Genomic DNA, 19,430 nt, shown 5'->3' on the forward strand with positions numbered 1-19,430 from the left:
GATCTCCAGCTAGTACCTGGAGGTTGGCAACCCTACACAAGGTGCCTGTTGTGGGGAGGAGAAGGGAAGGTGATTGTAAGCCGGTTTGATTCTCCTTAAAAGGTAGAGAAAATTGGGGTATAAAAACCAACTCTTATTCATCTGCATATGAATGAGATAACTGGATATTCCTTGTGGTTAAATTTCAGAGCCTGCAAGGAGTCAAGAGAATTCCTTTGATTTCTAGTCCCGTGACAGTGTTTCCTGTGCTTAAAGATGACCAGTCGGTTGTACGACAGCATCGAACCCAATGTCATCGACGAAGAGATGCTCCAGAAGGCAGTGGAAGAGCAAGGACCCAAGGAAGAAGCGGGCCAGCTGGCCAAGATGGAAGGGATAAATTTCAAAGATGTCAAGGAGCTGCAGCTCGATTTTAGAAGTAAAGATCGGCATGCAAAGTCTGCAGTCCTGAGCCGTTGCCCCCTTCTAAGCCCACTGATGTCAGTGGGCTTATAAGGGTATAACTCTGAGAGAGCCAGCATGGTGTAGTGGTTAAGAGTGGTGGTTTGGAGCGGTGGACTCTGATCTGGAGAACCGGGTTCAATTCCCCAGTCTTCCACATCAGCGGCGGAGGCTAATCTGGTGACCTGGGTTGGTTTCCTCACTCCTACACACAAAACCAGCTGGGTGTCCTTGGGCTAGTCACAATTCTCTCTGAACTCTCTCAGCCTCACCTACCTCACAGGGTGTCTGTTGTGGGGAGGGAAAGGGAAGGTGATTGTAAGCCAGTTTGATTCTTCCTTAAGCGGGAGAGAAAGTCAGCATATAAAAACCAACTCTTCTTCTTCTCTGCTTAGGTACAGCTATTCTCTGCCCGCTAGTTTGTTTCTTCCTCAGTCTTAGTCATTTAATTGCTATGCCTGTTCAGACAAATCAGAGAGGAACTGTATTTCCTCGAATCCTCTGCCTCATAGTGCTAAGGCTTGACAAAATTTAAGCAGCCCATAGTTGTTACTCAGTTCTGAGGGCTGGCTTATGCTGGTGGTAGAAAGTGCCATCAAGTCCCAGCCGATTTAGGAAGACCATTTAGAGTTTTCAAGGAAAGAGATGTTCAGAGGTGGTTTGCCATTGCCTGCCTCTGTGTCGCAACCCGGGCGATCTCCTGTCCAAGTACTAAGCAGGGTTAGATTCCAAGATCTGATGAGATCGGGCTAGCCTGAGCCAACCTGGTCAGGGCAAGAGATAAACAGAGGTGGTTTGCCCATTGCCTGCCTCTGCGTGGCAACCCTGGACTTCGTTGGTGGTCTCCCGTCCAACTAACCAGGGCCAACCCTGCTTAGCTTCTGAGATCTGATGAGATCGGGCTAGCCTGGGCCATCCAGGTCAGGGCATGTGCTAGGACAGTTCATGGAGAGACATACACTGGCACAGGGGTGATCTCATAAGTTGCCACAAAGGTTTCTTTTATTTATTTTTATTAATTTGCTTCATTTATATCCTGTCTTTTTCCCCAGCGGGGACCCAAAGCAGCCAACATCATTCCTGTATTTTCTATGTTTTATCCTCCCAACAACCCTGTGAGGTAGGCTAGGCTGAGTGCGTGTGACTGGCCCAAGGTGAGCTTCCAGGGCAGAACGGGGGATTCAGATTTGGGTCTCCCAGATCATTGTCGGACACTTTAACCACTACACCACACTGTTTGTCAGTGAAACACGTGCCGCCTTAAAACGCACCACTGCTTTGGGTTCCAGATATCCTGAGGATCGACAATCTCTGGCAGTTCACCAACCTGACAAAGCTGCAGCTGGACAACAACATCATAGAGAAGATAGAAGGCCTGGACAGCCTGGTTCATCTGACCTGGCTGGGTAAGGCCTTTGAGTAAGGGCTGTTTGACCTCTGGGGTGAGCACTTTCTTGAAGGAATTAGCGCCCAAGGCCCGAACCCCTTAGACCACTGTGGGCAGGTTTTGGGGAATGGTTTTGGGTTGAGGCTTTTCAATGGTTTGGCTGGGCCGTATGCTAAAGATCCCCTGAGACCAGGTGTGTCCCTGCCCTCTTCAGTCAGTGGACTCCAGTGTACCAACTTTTGCACTGTCCTTACATATACCATGTTTTAACAAATGATCCACATCTTCCCGAGCAACTTTGGAGCAAAAGGTTCAGTTCCTCTTAGAGGACCCTCAGCGTACTTATTTTGCTGCTCATTTTCTGGAGGCTGCAGAGAAGAGGCAAAGGGAGGTGTTTTTAGAGGTGGGTCTTATTTAAGTGTTATGGTTTTATTGTTCAAGACCTGAGTCTAAGAACAAGGGGGGGGGGAGAAAGTTTAAGAAGTTTGGGCTGGGCTCACTGACAAGCTCCATGTGCCTCTCGACCAGGTGTTTGCGTTCGCGGCTCGCCCAGGGTTGGGATTAGCGTGGTGAACACTAAGCTCAGAACCTGCATGCCTGTCAGATGACGAACAGAAGGAGTCGGGAGCTTGGCATTCTCTGGAGAATACCCGGCGTAGTCTAGCTTGCTCGGCCCGTGTGGCTACATTCATTATTGGGTTCTGCTTCATAACAGAAGCGCTTTGTTTCCTCTGCCGTGTCTCGGCCTGCAAGCAAAACAGAACGACCTCATCCGGATGCCTTTCGTTTAAAAGACTTGACGTGTCACGTAATCACATTCTTTCCAGATTCTTCATTTTGGGTTTTTCTGTCGGCAAAAAAAATCAGAACTTGCACTGAATGCGCGTGGTGTGTGTGTGAAAGAGAGAAGCGGGTACGGCTATTGTGGCATCCCAGTTAGATTCGAGCCCAGGAGCGATGAGATTGTCAGGGTATGAACTTTCCAGAGTCAAAGCTCCCTTTGTCAGACATCTGAAAACCTTGTTGGTCTCAGAGGCGCCCCTGGACTCAGATCTAACTGTTCTACTGCAGACCAACACAGCTATCCTCTGAAACGAGTTAGAACAGCGATTTGTAAATTGTGAGCAAAGGATACCTGAAAGGGGTAGAATCATAGAGTTGGAAGGGACCACCAGGTTCATCTAGTCCAACCCCCTGAACAATGCAGGAAATAAACAACTACCTCCCCCCACATCCCCAGTGACCCCAACCCTCCCCCCGCCATGCAGGATCCCACAATCAAAGCACTCTTGACAGATGGCCATCTAGCCTCTGCTTAAAGATCTCCAAAGACGGGGACTCCACCACTCTCCGAGGCAGCGCATTCCCCCGTCGAACAGCCCTCACCATCAGAAAGGTCTTCCTAATGTTTAGGTGGAATCGCTTTTCTCTTAGTTTAAATCCATCACTCCGTGTTCTAGTCTCTGGAGCAACAGAGAACAAGCTAGTTCCCTCATCAACATGATATCCCTTCAAATATTGAAACATGGCTATCATGTCTCCCCTCAACCTTCTCCAAACTGAACAAACCCAACTCTCTAAGTCTCTCCTCATAGGGCATGGATTCAAGACCTTTGACCATTCTGGTCGCCCTCCTCTGGACACGCTCCAACTTGTCAACATCCTTCTTAAATTGTGGAGCCCAAAACTGGACACAGGGTAGAGAAGACAGAGGACAAAATTGCAGGAATGGAAAATTCCAGGATCTCGAAATAAGTGGTATCTTATCCTTCCACCTCCCACAGCCAGAACTTGCCCGGGTCAAACGCTCCTGTGAGTTAAGACTTCCCTTACCCGCCTGCCTCATGTCCCCACCCTGTATTGGGAAGAAGGACCTGGATACTGTGTGCAGTTCTGGAGGCCTCACTTCAAAAAGGATGTGGACAGGAGTGGGTGCAGAGGAGAGTGACAAGGATGATCAGGGGCCTAGAGACCAAGCCCTATGAGGAAAGGCTGAAGGAGTTGGGAACATTCAGTCTGGAGAAGAGGAGGCTGAGAGGGGACATGATTGCTCTCTTTACATATTTGAAGGGCTGTCCCTTAGAGGAGGGCAGGGAACTATTCCTGTTGGCAGCAGAGGATAGGACTCAAGAATGGGTTCAAATTGCAGGCGGAAAGGTACCAGCTGGATATTAGGGGGGGGGGGGGAAATTACAGTAAGAGTTGTTCGACAGTGGAATCAGCTACCTAGGGAGGTGGTGAGCTCCCCCTCACTGGCAGTCTTTAAGCAGAGGCTGGACAAGCACTTGTCAGGGATGCTCTGGGCTAATCCTGCATTGAACAGGGGGTTGGACTAGATGGCCTGTATGGACCCTTCCAACAGTATGATTCTATGAATATGAAACAGCTTACCAAAAATCAACTCTTCTTCTTCTTCCTCTCCATTCCCCCCCCCCCCCCAGATCTGTCCTTCAACAACATCGAAGGCATTGAAGGTCTCGACGCTCTGGTGAACCTGAAGGACCTCAGTTTGTTCAACAACAGGATCTCCAAGATCGAGAATCTGGACGCTCTGCAGCAGCTTGAGATATTCTCGATCGGGAACAACAACATAGGAACCCTGGAAAACGTAAGCGTCGGCGAAGGGGAGCCGTCTGGGGCTGCAGTCCTATGCACTCAGACGCAGCTCAGTGGGACTTACTCATAAGTAGACATGTGTGAGATTGAACTCTCTCTGGTCGGACCAGAACCAACGGGTTGAAATTAAATCAAAAGAGTTTCTGTCTAGAAGTTAGGAAGAATTTTCTAACCATCAGAGCGGTTCCTCAGTGGAACAGGCTTCCTCGGGAGGTGGTGAGCTCTCCTTCCCTGGAGGTTTTGAAGCAGAGGCTAGTTGGCCATCTGCTGATTCTATGACCTTAGGAAGATGATGAGAGGGAGGGCATCTTGGCTATCTTCTGGGCATGGAGTAGGGGTTACTGGGGGGTGGGGGGAGGTAGTTGTGAAATTCCTGCATTGTGCAGGGGGTTGGACTAGATGACCCTAGTGGTCCCTTCCATCTCTATGATTCTATGATTCTGCTCCCCATTATAACATGGCTCATTGGTAGAGGCCAAAACGTGCATGTGGGAGAATGAGGAAGAGTTCTGTCAAATAGTGATGGACAGAATGGCCGTAGGGTTGTCAGCGTGGGGTAGTGGTTAAGAGCAGTGGACCGTAATCTGGGGAACCAGGTTTGATTCCCCACTCCTCCACATGAAGCCTGCTGGGTGACCTTGGGCTAGTCACAGCTCTCTCCGAACTCTCTCAGTCCCGTCTACCTCACAAGGTGTCTGTTGTGGGGAGGGGAAGGGAAGGTGATCATAATAAGCCATTTTGAGACTCCTTAAAGGTAGAGAAAAAGTGGGATATAAAAAAGCAACTCACCTTCTCCTTCCTCTTCTCAGAAAGAGGTTGCTCATCTAGGGTTGCCAACCTCCAGGTGGGACCTGGAGATCTCCCAGAATTACAGTTGATCTCCAGACTACAGAGATCAGTTCCCCTGCTGCTGCTTTGTCAGGTGGATTCTGTAGGATTTAGGGTTGCCAGGTCACCCCTGGCCACCGGCAGGGGATGGGGAGTAGAGTTGCCAGATCCAGGTGGGGAAACTCCTGGAGATTTGGAGATGGAGCCTGGGGAGGACAGGGACCCCAGTGGGGTACAGAGCCCACCCTCCAGAGGCCCACCCACTCCCTAAAAACACTGGGCGAGTGCAAGAAAAGATGTCAGTAGCGCCATTGCACCCAGGAGCACCACGTTGGGTATCCATGGTATACTCCAATCTCATTAGATCTTGTAAGCTAACGAGGGCCAGTACTTGGACGAGAGACAGCCAAGGAGGCTCTGCAGAGGAAGGCCATGGCAAACCACCTCTGCTTCTCGCTTGCCTAGAAAGCCCCTCGCTAGAAGAAGAAGAGTTAGTTTTTAGATGCCACTCAAACCGGCTTACAATCACCTTCCCCTCCCCACGATAGACACCCTGTGAGGTAGGTGGGGCTGAGAGAGCTCGAAGAGAGCTGTGACTAGCCCAAAGTCATCCAGCTGACTTCAAGTGCAGGGGTGGGGAATCGAATCCAGTTCTCCAGATTAGAGTCCCCACCGCTCACGTGGACGAGTGGGGAATCAAACCCGGTTCTCCAGATGGCAGTCCACCGCTCCAAACCGCTGCTCTTAACCACACCATCACGCCATAAGTTGGAAGCTAAGTAGCATCAGTACTTGGAAGGGAGACGAGCAAGGAAGGCTCTGCAGAGGAAGGCAATGGCAACCCCCCTCTGCTTCTCCCTTGCCTCGAAAGCCCCTTACTGAGGTTGCCGTAAGTTGGAAGCTAAGCAGGGTCAGTACTTGGAAGGGAGACCACCAAGGAAGGCTCTGGAGAGGAAGGCAATGGCAACCCCCCTCTGCTTCTCCCTTGCCTCGAAAGCCCCTTGCTGGGTTCGCCGTAAGGAGGCTGTGACATGACAGCCCTTTACACGCACATGAGGCGATGCTACTCCCTTGTCTTTCCGCCGCAGCTGGTCTACCTCAGGAAATTCAAAAACCTGCGCACTTTGAACCTCACCGGGAATCCAGTGTGTGACAACGAGGCGTACACCATGTACATCGCGGCATATCTCCCAGACCTTGTGTACCTGGATTTTAGGATGCTGGAGGACAGTACGGTAAGAGCTCGAGGGGCGGTCCTGATCTGGCAGTGCCCGTTTTTCGCTTTCCCCTTGAGGTCTAGAAACACGCCTAAACCCATGGCGAAGCAGTTCCTTATCCTGAAAAAAAGAAAAAAAAACGACTGTGTCAGAGCCTTCTGGGAAAACTAAAGGCTGACAATTTTATTGCCCCGTTTTGTGAGCTAGGGTCCGCTCCATCAGACGCCTGAACTTGTAGCATGTGACTTATCCACTCACAACACTTAGGCCATTTATGCAGGGTCGATTTTGATGCTCGCTCAAAGCTCCTTTTTTAAATCCGACTTTTAAAATGCCTATTCACAGTCCCAATGCAAGAGGAAAAAGTCAAACAAATTCCACCCCCCCGCTCGCCTGCTCCTTCGTTTGCATAGCCATTAGCAATTGTCGTTTGCATAGTTAACCTGCGGCTGTGATTCTTCATGCTTCCTTGAGTGGATGCTTCAAGGTGAGGACGGAGCAAATAAAAAAGGTCGTGTTAAAGGGGCTCTTAAGAAATGCGAAGCAGGTATGCACCGGCTTCACAGTGACTTCTGGAATGATGCTTCAGCATGAAGAACTAAAAAAAAATATGCGGTTCACTTCAGCCTGGAACTCGCTACTAATTACCAAGTGTAAACGGCCTTAGAGATTATGAACTGGGAATTCCCCAATAGCTTTGCTTTTGGAACAATTACAGTCCCACATCATTCTTTGCTTTATCATGCCAGAAAAAGTTATGACCCTTTCCAACTTTTGATAATACAGTATAATCTTTTGGACAGCAAGTCCTGTTTTTTCTCTTATTCGAGCAATCAGATAATGACCAAACACCCATTTGAGTCTTTTTATCTTCTATAATCGAGATAGACCAGTGTAAGCTGTGCATATCTTTTCTCGTTGCCCAGAGGGAGATTGCCTTCCTAAAATACCAGTATGCCATCGAAGAGATGAAGCAGGGAGAATCCGTGGCCCTAGCCAAGCAGGAGGACGAGGAGGCCAAGCGCAAGGAGCTGGAGTATCACAAGGTACATTTGACCCTTTGATTGGCGGCCTGTTGCTGGAGCGGACGGAAAGCCCAACAGGTATTGGCAGAGATTTAATGCAACTGAACATTGGTTGGGATAAAACTGGCACAGGAATCGATCTCTGCGGGGGCCGTATCTCTCTTGCCCTTCAGAAGGAAAAGTTTGAGAGAAGAGAGAGAGAGAGAACTGGGAAATGTAATGAGAGCCACTGTGGTGTAGTGGTTAAGAGTGGTGGTTTGGAGCGGTGGAGTCTGATATGGAGAACTGGATTCGATTCTCCACTCCTCCACATGAGTGGCAGACGCTAATCTGGAAAACTGGGTTTGATTCCCCACTCCTCCACATGAACCCAGCTGGGTGACCTTGGGCTAGTCACAGCTCTGTTAGAGCTCTCTCAGCCTCACCTACCTCACAAAGTGTCTTGTTGTGGGGAGAGGAAGGGAAGGTGATTGTAAGCCGGTTTGAGTCTCCCTTAAGTGGTAGAGAATGTTGGCATATAAAAACCAACTACTCCTCCTCCTTCTCTTTCTTCTTATGGTGGACTCTAAATCTGGGGAACCTGGTTTGATTTCCCAATCCTCCACATGAACAACGGACACTAATCTGGTGAACGGGGTTGGATTCTCCACTCCTCCACATGAAGCCTGCTGGGTGACCTTGGGCCAATCACAGTTCTCTCTGAACTCTCTCAGCCCCACCTACCTCACAAGGTGTCTGTTGTGGGGAGAGGAAGGGAAGGCGATTGAAAGCTGGCTTGATTCTCCATAAAAGGAAGAGAAAATCGGCATATAAAAACCAACTCTTCTTCTAATTCCATGCACCAAACAATGCAGCCTAAAAAAGCAGAGGGAGCGCCAGAGCATATGAGGATATACCCCGGGGAGGGCAGGGTATAAACTTAATGAATAATAATAAGAAGAATGATTCATACCGTTTGACAAATTAACAGCACCATCCCGTCAAGGTTATTCCTGTCTAAGTCCATTGAAGCCAACGGGCTTGGAATGGTGTGACTGTGCTTAGAAGGGAACTGCAAGACAGTCGTGGGCATGGCAGCGCCCGCCCGCCCCATTTGTCTGGTGGTTTGGTCTGTTTCTTTCCAGACTTGTGTTTCCAGAGTGAAACTGTACTCCTGAGCTCACCTGCCTAACGCAAGCCTGCCCAGCTTAAGACCCGCCCTGCAGACGGCAGGGCCCTGATCACGTCTGGTAGCTTGCCGGGAGTTGTCATGCCTGGCAGGTCGCAGGGCACGGCCGAAGGGCCACGTTCAGTTCGGAGAGCCACACGTTGTGTGGAACCAACTTCACAATCTGGCCTTTGGTTGGAGAAGGGCTGAGCGGGGACTGTGCCTCTTAAATATTAGCAGCAGATGAATTAATGACTCAATGGAATAGAGAAGATAGGGGGGACCCCCCCCTCCCCACTGACACAACTCTAGCCTCCTGGGAGGAAAGGACAGGGTGGAAGTGGGCTACAACCAAGGCCAGTCTGTTCTGGAATCCTGTTTCTGACAGCGGCCAGCTAAATGGAGAGTCACAAGCCGGCCAAAATGGCAACAGACAGCCCTTCCATACCTTCTCCTTAGACGCTGTTAACTCGGGGATATACAGTACTTTCAGAGGGTAGCCATGTTGGTCTGCAGCGGATGAGCTAGATTCGAGACCAGTTGCCCCTTAAAGACCAACACGGTTTAAGGTTCTGAGAGGGTTTGATTCCCCACTCCTCCACATGAGCGGCGGAGGCTAATCCGGTGAACTGGATGTGTTTCCCCACTCCTACACACGAAGCCAGCTGGGTGACCTTGAGCAAGTCACACTCTCTCAGCCTCACCTACCTCCCAGGGTGTCTGTTGTGGGGAGGGGAAGGTGATTGTAAGCCGGTTTGAGTCTCCCTTAAGTGGTAGAGAAAGTCGGCTTATAAAAACCAACTCTCCTCCTCCTCCTCCTCCTCTTCTTCCTCTTCTTCTTCTCTCAAAAGTTTATACCCCGAAAAGCTTGTTGGTTTTTAAGGCACTACTGGACCCGAAGGTAGCTTTTCTACTGCAGAGCAGCGTGGCCGCTCACCTGAAATTATATCAAAAGAATACAGAATGGAAACAACCATCTGTGGTTGCCAAATCATTCTTTGCGTAATGCTGTACAGTTGTGTAATGCTGTACAGTTGCATAATGCTGTACAGCTAACACTGCTTAGCTGTGTTATCTGGTCTGTCGTTCCCTGTAAGGAGCCGCCACCCTTTCCTTCACCTCTAAACGTTCTTCAGAGCCATGTACCTTTAAGACATCAGGGTTTGTTTGTTTGTTTCCTTTTGGCTTTTCCATTTGGGTGCGCCCTTCTACCAACAAGTCTGCTTACGTCGAATATCTCAACGGCTCCTTCCTCTTCGACAGCATGTACGCCGAAGATCCCGAGGCTGCCAAACTGGAGTACCTTCCTGGTGTGCCCGAACTGCTGGAGGCATATCCTACCTGGTTTGGAACAGAAGTAGTCACCCTTTTTGAGAATAGGATGGTGAGAGCCGGCATGGTGTCGTGGTTAAGAGCAGCGGACTCTAATCTGGAGAGCCAGGTTCGATTCCCCGCTCCACATGAGCGGTGGACTCTAATCTGGTGAACTGGTATGTGTAGCCTGACGAGAAGACTGAGAGGTGATATGATCCCCATCTTCAAGGACTTGAAGGGCTGTCAGAGAGGATGAGGTGGAATTGTTTTCTGTTGCCCCAGAAGGTCGGATCAGAACCAACGGGTTGAAATTAAATCAAAAGTTTCCATCTAGACATTAGGAAGAAATTTCTAACGGTTAGAGCGGTTTCTCAGTGGAACAGGCTTCCTCGGGAGGTGGTGAGCTCTCCTTCCCTGGAGGATTTTAAGAAGAGGTTAAGATGGCCATCTGTCAGCAATGCTGATTCTATGACCTTAAGCAGATCATGAGGGAGGGCATCTTGGCATCTTCTGGGCATGGAGTAGGGGTCACTGGGGTTTGTGGGGGGGAGGCAGCTGTGAATTTCCTGCATTGTGCAGGAGGTTGGACTAGATTACCCTAGTGGTCCCTTCCAACTCTATGCTTCTATGATCCAGGTGGGTTTCCCCGCTCCTCCACATGAAGCCAGCTGGGTGACCTTGGGCGGTCACAGTTCTCTCCGAACTCTCTCAGCCCCATCTCCCTCACAAGGTGTCTGTTATGGGGAGAGGAAGCTGAAGGCGATTGTAAACTGCTTTTTGTCTCCTTTCGGTAGGGAAAAGCAGGGTATAAAAATCAGCCCTTCTCTTAGTGGTGCTGAGCTTTGCATTTTGTTGAATCTACACCTGCTGTCCAGGGAGCTGTCCCAGGTACTGATTCTGAGCAGCCAGCTCAAACCTAGCAAGACCTAAATTCCAGTTACCACGTCTCACTGCTGGTCACTCTCCCCACTGGATCCCTTGTGTATGCTCTCTGCCTGGGTAGAAAAGGATGGCAAAGTAGCATGGAAGAAGAAATAAAGTTGGTTTTTATATGCTGATTTCCTCTTATCTTTTTTAAGGAGACTCAAACCGGCTTCCAATCTCCTTCCCTTCATCTCCTCACAACGCTCACCTTGAGGTGAAGCTGAGAGAGTTCGGAGAGAACTGTGACCAGCCCAAGGTCACCCAGCTCGCTTCATGTGGAGGAGCTGGGAATTGAACCCAGTTCTCCAGATTAGAGTCCACCGCTCTTAACCACTACGCCACACCTGGTCATGGGTTCTTCCTCCTTAAATAGAGCAAACGGGTTCCTCCCTCTGACTCCACCCATTTCCCAGCAGACTCAAAACTTATGTAGGGAATCCGTAACGTGTGCCACAGCTCTTAGTCAGTCAGCGGCAGCATTTCCTTAACTCCCGGACCACTTACAGGAGCAAATTTGTCGCCATTTGTGAGAACCTGTTTGAGTACGGCCTGAAGCAGCACGAGAAGCGGAAGGCCGAGGTGGCTCTCTTCTACGAGTGCCTCAACGAAGCCCTGGAAGAGAACCGTGAGCAGGGCAACAAGATCATGGCCGAGTTCGAAGAAAAGCATCACTGGGTACGTGGCTGACCAGTTCCCTTTCGGCTTCTTTTTTCGATATATTTATGAAAACATTTCTATCCCACCTTCCCTCGTGGTGCAAGGCATCTTACGATAATTGTGAAAAACGTTTTCAGTTAGAACCCCAAAACAAAACAAGGAAACCCAAATCTCACCCCTTCCTCTTAAAAGTTGCCTCCCATTCAAACCCCCTCGAAACTCAGGAAGGGCTGTGGCTCAGGGGTAGAGCATCTGCTTGGCATGCAGAAGGGTCCCAGGTTCAGTCCCCGGTATCTCCCATTAAAGGGACTATGCAAGTAGGTGATGTGAAAGACCCCTGCCTGAGACCCTGGAGAGCCGCTGCCGGTCTGAGTAGACAATACTGACTTTGATGGACCAGGGGTCTGATTCAGCATAAGGCAGCTTCACGTGTTCATGTGAAAACCCTGGCAAACAGGCAGGCCTTGAGGTGCCTCCTGAAGATCTCCAGAGAGGGGGCGACTCTCCAGGGAGCCTGTTCCACAGAGCCGGGGCCACAATGGAAAAGGCCCCGGCTCTGGTCAATGCCAGACGGACCACCCTGAATGTGGGATAGCCGACAGCTGCATGATGACTGTAATTGGCCCACAGGGACCTACAGAAGGAGACGGGGCTTACGGAACAGCTGAAGCTGCCTTATCATCTCAAGTCAGACTGGGAGCCCTTCTCGGTCGCTCTGCTCTAACTGGCAGCAGCTGTCTGGGATCCTGGGCCCAGAGAGCTCTTTCCCAATGCCAACTCCTTGAGATCTTTTAACTGGATGTACTGTGGTTTGCCCTTCCGGGTGCTGAGCCTGCAGCCCGCCACCGAGGCATGACCCCCTACTCCTAAATGGAGCTTTCTTTGATGAAAACCGGAATCATTCCATTGCAAGCACTCACAAGTTCAGTTTGCACTTCTGGTCCAGTCCATGATGCTTTGGACCAGCCTTAGAGTTGATCTGTATTGTGATCTGGGCACGCGCACACTCGAATGTTGAACATGACCATGATTAGTCTTTTTCTCGGGGGCCCTTTTCAACATGACTCTGGTATTTGCCCACATGGCACCCATGCACACCCAGTGTCACATAACACATGAAGCTGCCTTGTACTGAGTCAGACCCTGGGTCCATCAAAGTCAGTACTGTCTGCTCAGACCGGCAGCAGCTCTCCAGGGTCTCAGGCAGAGGTCTTTCACATCACCTACTTGCCTGGTCCCTTTAACTGGAGTGTCAGGCCTTGGCTGAGTTTCCTTAATGCCAGGCCTTGGCTGGGCTCCTTTCGAAGTTAAGACTTAGCATCTGCAGACCATAGGCTGGCCTCCTGTTAAGCTCAGGCGTCTATCCCTAGCTTCCCATAAACACACGCTCAGGCAGGTGAACCTAAGCAATGCTAATTTATTAGGAGCAAAAAGACAGATTTAAGAAGTTGACTCCCCCTCATGCAGGAAAGGGCGTTAATAAAAGCAAAGCAGATGGGTTACAATATAAAAGCATCTAAAGCGAAAACAGTAATACAAGTGAAACCACAGGTTGCTAAGGTTACTAAGAGATAACGGTTATCACAGCTCTCACAAAATCAAAGCCATAACACGGAGACAGGATCAACAGCATGAGATCATAACCTTGACCAGCAGCCAGCACCTGGCCTTGACAGGAGGCCAGCCTCTGGTCTGCAGATGCTAAGTCTTAACTTCAAAAGGAGCCCAGCCAAGGCCTGACATTAAGGAAACTCAGCCAAGGCCTGACATGGAGGTGCCGGAGATTGAACCAGGGACCTTCTGCATGCCAAGCAGATGCTCTACCACTGAGCCACAGCCCCTCCCTAGAACATAAGTAAATCCATAAACACATGAAGCTGCCTTATACTGAATCCATGGTCCATCAAAGTCAGTATTGTCTACTCAGACCGGCAGCGGCTCTCCAGGGTCTCAGGCAGAGGTCTTTCACTTCACCTACTTGCCTAGTCCCTTTAACTGGAGGTGCCGGGGATTGAACCTGGGGCCTTCTGCATGCCAAGGAGAGGCTCTACCGCTGAGCCACAACCTCTCTCAAAAATGGTGGTGGGAGAAAGTGCTATCAAGTCGCAGCTGACTTATGGCAACCCCTCAGGGTTCTCAAGATTCAGGATTGAGAATGAGAAAAGCTCCAGGGATGTTTCCCCACAACGAGGCCTTTAAAGAGGTGGGTTGCAATTCTTAGTAAGGGTTCCATGGACTTGATGGTCCTATTAATAGAAACAGCAGAGGTGGAGATAACAAAAATAGAAAAGGATACGGAACCACTCAAAGAGCAAATCAGGGCAGATCTGACAGAGAGGAAATTCAGTGACAAAATGATTAATTTAGACAGTGAAATTCAAAAACAAATTTTAGAACTCAAAGAGACCAAATTTTAAAAGTTCCGAAAATAACTAAGAGACTATGAAGAAGGAAGGGTTTATGTGTGGGCCTCACAAAGACAGAATATGCATGTAAAAAAATCCATCTCTTTCGATACCACTCTAAAAATTAGCTCTGGTTTGGATAAATGTAACTTATCTGGGGAAGGAGTAGGACCGTAAGAAAGGCCATTCTGGATCAGACCAAGGTGCATCAAGTCCAGCCATCTGTTAGCAGACCAGAGAGTGAGCATTACACTAGTGTAGCTCACATCATAGGCTCGCATGCGTAGCTGTCAGGTTTAAACAAGACAATGGGATGTGTGCGGAATCGCCGAGCAATTCTATCCTATCAGTGCTGCGACTTTGAGACGAACAACCGACAAGGAGAATTTTAATTCCGCAGTGAGGCAGATAGCTAGTAACCCTCGCTGTGCCCAACAGGCTTTGGACGCGATTCAGAACGCCAGCGAGACCGAGATTTTGGAGTCCCGGCTCCGGGACTACAGCGATGACATCAGAAAACTCTGCGAAACGCTGATGACTCTGGAGATGCAGCTGGTCGACCAGTTAGAGGTGAGGCCAAGTCGATCTGATAAGGCCACTTTCCCGAACTCAAGCAGGACACACTCAGTGGTCATAGAATCATAGAGTTGGTACCACCAGGGTCATCTAGTCCAACCCCCTGCACAATGCAGGAAATTCACAACTACCTCCCCCCCACACTCCCAGTGACCCCTACTCCCTGCCCAGAAGGTGGCCAAGATGCCCTCTGCCCACCCCTGTGCATTGTGGGGGAAGATCAGTATTATCAGAGAAACTGCGTTCAAGCAGCGGAGCTGGAGAACATCACAGCCCAAGGCCACACAACTGCATCTTCCCCAGTCCCAAGCAAGACTGAGTCCAGGAGCACCTTACAGACCAACAAGAATGTCTCGACCAACAAGCTATCAAGAGGTAGTGCTGCCTTCCTCAGATAACTGTCTCCCTATGTTAGACATCTGACAGAGGGAGCATTGGCTCTTGAAAGTTTACCTTGGGAAACCTTGTCAAGGCATATAAGAACCAATTCTTCTTCTTGTGTCTGAGCAACAATGAACAGTCAGTAGATACGACAGGTTAAAATTCCTCCAGGTGTTGAAGGGCAGATTTCACTTTGACGAGTTCAGGTTCCGCAGAAGGCGTGCACCTTTTTCATCTGTTTTGTTTCCCGTGCAGGAAGTCATCAAAGATTTTGAGCGGAGCATTTTTGACCTCGTGTCCATCTTCATAGAAAATGAGCAAGGGCTATATCCTTTCAGTGGCCAAGGAGCAGGCCTGCTTCGGATTCGAATCACTCAAATCCCTTGAAGTTTCCAAAGTTCTCCCCACCATTCAAGGTGGTTCAAGGCGTGTGGGAGGGGTGATGCTTAGTTTGAAGAAGACACTCTTGAAAGACAGAAACAAGAGTTCCTGGGTTGCAGGTTACGAGACCTTCGCCCTTTCTTCAAAGGATTTACAACCATTTTAGAGATGTTTCTTGGAGGTAAATAAAAATGGGCTGATACTTGGTTTTATGGAGAGAGAGGGTGACTGATACTTGGCAGAGTTTTATGGAGAGAGAGGATAACTATGTGACCGGCTAGTTTATTTTACTTATTTTCTTCATTTATACCCTGCCTTTCTCCCCAATAGGGACCTAAAGCAGTTTACACTGTTCTCCTCCTTTTTATCCTCACAACAACCCTGTGAGGTGGGTCAAGCTGAGAGTGCAAGAAAGGCCCAAGGTCACCCCGTGCTTATGCCTGTGTTCTCAGTAGCTTTTCCATTCTGTTTGCAAACTGCATTTGCGGAACCCGGGTGGTAACAAATGCAGAGAAAGGCAGAGCATAATGGTTTTGAGAGGGAAAAGTCAGGGCTGGGGAGTGTTTCAGCAGCCTTGCCCAAAATACAGAGTATCAGAGGGCTCAGCCGAGGCCTCTGTTGTTGTTGATATTAGAGAGCCCCTTGCCTGTGTCTTGGTGGTGCCAAGGCCTCTGTTGTTGACACTACGGAGCCCTTTGCCCGTGTTTTGGTTGGGCCAAAGCCTCCATTGTTCTTGACAGTACAGAGCCCTTTGCCTGTGTCCTCATAGTGCCAAGGCCTTAATTGTTGTTGACACTGTGGAGCCCTTTGCCTTGTCTTGGTGGTGCCAAGGCCGCATTGTTGTTGTTTTTTAATAATTTTTTTATTTTTTTCAAAATTATTAAACACAAAGTTCAAGAGTTAGTATAAACAAGGAATAAAATATAAAATGCAATAGAAAACATAGTTAAGTATGATCAAAAATATATTGACTTCCCTACACCTCCCTCCATCTATTGATTAATTAGTAATCTCTTTTGCATAAACCTCTAATCCTAATATTATTACTAATACCTATCAATCTCTTTGGCATTTATATTCTTTAAAGAGAGAATGATTAATGATTAATACAATCATAAAAAAGAAGAAAAGAGTTTTTTTAGTAAATTTCGCTAATAATAAATAATTAGAATAGGAAACCTTTAGTTGTTTTCATTAAATATTAATTATTTTGTAAACCCTCCATTTCTCCCAAACACTCATTTTAATACAAATTATATTTCTAGTATATTGATATCTTATGTTATTTCATTTCCATTAAAACCAAGCCTTTTAACCAATTCCTGTTTAATCCCTTCCAAAAGACAAGCCAGACTCTTTTAAATCAGTTCCTTTGTCCGGAATTTCCAGCATTTTTTCTTTTCTTCGTTAAGACTAGACATCGAAGAGCATCCTTGGAAGTTGTTGGTAAGATTTCTTCTGCTGGTGAATGATCTTCATAGTAGATCTGCGTTGCAGTTTCTTCCATCTCAAAGTCAATAAAGGAGATCCCCATAGCTCCAGTTTTTCTACCTTTTAAGTCCTCCAAGCTGGTGTTAAAAAGTTCCTCAGGTAGATTATAAAAACAAAGATCTAAGTTGCTCACATTCAGATCCATTGTTGCCAGATGGACTATTGCAGTTTGTTTGTTGTCATTCTCCATTTTCTTTGCAAGGTTCTTCTGTTCTTCGTCTTTCTTGTCATCTGAAGAACCCTCTGATCTCACCTCCGACCTCATTGTGATGATTTGAATTTTTATATCTTTAAGGTCATCTAAGATAAAATCCAGTTTTTGGTTCATCAAAGCAGAAAATTGATCCAGCTGTTTAATCAAACGTTCCATGGTTGCTACTTCTGAAAGTTCCGTTGAGACTTAGTTGGTAAAGTCCCGACAAAGACCGGTGTTATAAATAGCAGAGAGGTGCTGCAGGAATCAGTGTCGTAAACCTTCCGTCTTCCTTTTGTTCAGGAACTTGGGAGGTATTTGCCAGTTGCTCGATGATGCCACACTTCCGATTCCAAGTTCTCTGGTACTCTCGCGATGATAGATTATTTCCAGGAAGGACGTGGCAGGAAGACTTAGTGTAGTTAGAAAGACGACACCTCGCGATGTGGGGGGATTACTCCTCCTCCCTCCTCTTTATACGTCGTAGTTTCTGATTGGTAGCAGAGACGTCTTTCAAAAAATCTTAGTTGTTGTGTCTTCCCACCGATCAAATTGATAAGATTCCTGGCGATATATCTGATCTTTTCTTGTTTCAAAGAGTCATTTAAACATTAAGTGGGGAGAGGCAGATGTATTTAGCAATCTCCCGGTGCTTCCAGATCCAGGTAAAACAAATGAGTTCTTTTAACTTACTCAGATTTTAGGAGAGTAGGTATTCTTGCTTCTGTGTAGTTGCTTAATGGTGATAGATAGGGGAGATCTGAGCCTAATTCCAAAGAGACGTTTTCGGCAGTGTTTCCCCCTCAGGCCAGCGGGACCTCTTCCAGGATTCTGAGAGTCGTCCGAAGACTCTCTCAGCAAAACTGGGGGTCAGACCGCTCTTGAAGGCAGCAGGGGTGTTCCTGTTCCTCGGTCCACTAATTAGAACTGGGGTGGGGTGCAAAAATTTGCCCCACAAGTTCAAACATTTCTTGGTTCTCTCGGGAACCCCCGAGAAACGTGGCGCTCAGATCAGCGTCCCTAGTGGAAGTCACCAAGGCCGCATTGTTGTTGACGCTATGGAGCCCTTTGCCTGTGTCCTCGTGGTGCCAAGGCCTCCATTGTTGTTGACACTATGGAGCCCTTTGCCTTGTCTTGGTGCCAAGGCCTCCATTGTTGTTGACGCTATGGAGCCCTTTGCCTGTGTCTTGGTGGTGCCAAGGCCTCCATTGTTGTTGACGCTATGGAGCCCTTTGCCTGTGTCTTGGTAATGCCAAGGCCTCCATTGTTGACACTATGGAGCCCTTTGCCCATGTTTTGGTTGGGCCAAGGCCTCCATTGTTCTTGACACTACAGAGCCCTTTGCCCATGTTTTGGTCATGCCTCTATTGCTGTTGACACTACGGAGCTCTTTGCTTGGGTCCTGGTTGTTCCAAGGCCTCCATTGTTGTTTACACTATGGTGCCCTTTGCCCGTATCTTGGTTTGTGCCAAAACAAGTTCATGAGTGAAACCCATCTTGCGGCCTTTCATCTGAACAACTTAAAAACTGGTTACCAGCCACAGCATAGAGCACAAAAGCTGGACTTCTGCAGGCAGGCCTGTTTGCTTGGACTTTCTGGATTCCCCCCCCCCCCAATTGTTTCTTAACCTTTCCCCATACAATGGCGCAGTGCCGGGATCTCGAAAACCATCACCACGAGAAGCTCCTTGAAATAGCCATCAACACGCTGGAGAAAATCGTGAAAAGCGAGTTGGAGGAAGATATACCGGACGACGTCCGGATGGTGAGACCTTTTCCCCTTCCTCCTCCAGCCGAAAGCTCTCTGGGTGCAAATCCTTAAAAAGAGAGCGGCATTTGCTTTTATCCCAAATAAAATCACTATTTCCTCGCTTGGCTCCCCTTTCCAGCTCTTTGTTGACAAGGACACTATCGTCAACGCCGTGAACGCCTCGCATGATATCCACCTTCTGAAGATCGACAACCGGGAAGACGAGATCATCACCAAAGCCAACGGCTGGGCCGCCACGCTGATCGAATCAGTAAGTAAAGCCCCACCTGCAAGGGCCCTCTCTGAAGGATATTGAGCAAGGGGACACCTGTGTTGTTGCTTTGAAAGTAGCAGGGGCTCGGCGGGGTTACCCACCAACACCGAGGCATTATGACCCTGGAAAGAGCGACCTCCTGGCCAGCTGACCTTTGGGGCCTTCAGGAGCGTCTTTGAGCAGGCCGAAGACGAAACCAGCCCAGGTCCGCCACACTCGGCTTCCTTCCCCGCAGGTTCACAAAAGCGAAATAACGAGGAACCGCAACCGCGTGAAGGAGATCAACCAGTACATCGATCACCTTCACAACGAGCTGGAAACCATGGACGTTCTAGAACCGTAAACTGGATTTGGATGATGCAGTTAACTGCTGCTTCCCTTTCACTTCACAGCCCTTCCCCTAAAAAAGAATTAGCCTGATGG

At 48.6% G+C, this 19,430-nt stretch overlaps 1 protein-coding gene across 1 annotated transcript; it reads left to right on the plus strand.

Moving 5' to 3' along the window:
• Positions 1-255: 255 nt before the first annotated feature.
• On the plus strand, positions 256-19,350 carry DRC3 (dynein regulatory complex subunit 3). The gene is made up of 12 exons (XM_056866474.1): positions 256-418; positions 1,731-1,847; positions 4,270-4,436; positions 6,361-6,507; positions 7,416-7,535; positions 9,881-10,005; positions 11,409-11,574; positions 14,400-14,531; positions 15,174-15,244; positions 18,625-18,748; positions 18,873-19,004; positions 19,243-19,350. The coding sequence occupies exons 1-12, from the start codon at positions 256-258 to the stop codon at positions 19,348-19,350; spliced, it is 1,572 nt and encodes a 523-aa protein (XP_056722452.1).
• The last annotated feature ends 80 nt before the right edge of the window (positions 19,351-19,430 follow it).

This window comes from Euleptes europaea, chromosome 21, assembly GCF_029931775.1.
Source record: "Euleptes europaea isolate rEulEur1 chromosome 21, rEulEur1.hap1, whole genome shotgun sequence".
Lineage (NCBI taxonomy): Eukaryota > Metazoa > Chordata > Lepidosauria > Squamata > Sphaerodactylidae > Euleptes > Euleptes europaea.

Excerpts from the sequence above, each read along its gene's own strand:
- DRC3 (XM_056866474.1), top strand. The coding sequence starts at position 256 with ATGACCAGTCGGTTGTACGACAGCATCGAACCCAATGTCATCGACGAA. Across the intron at positions 419-1,730 it reads GCTGCAGCTCGATTTTAGAA|ATATCCTGAGGATCGACAAT; the intron begins GTAAAGATCGGC and ends TTTGGGTTCCAG. Across the intron at positions 4,437-6,360 it reads ACATAGGAACCCTGGAAAAC|CTGGTCTACCTCAGGAAATT; the intron begins GTAAGCGTCGGC and ends TTTCCGCCGCAG.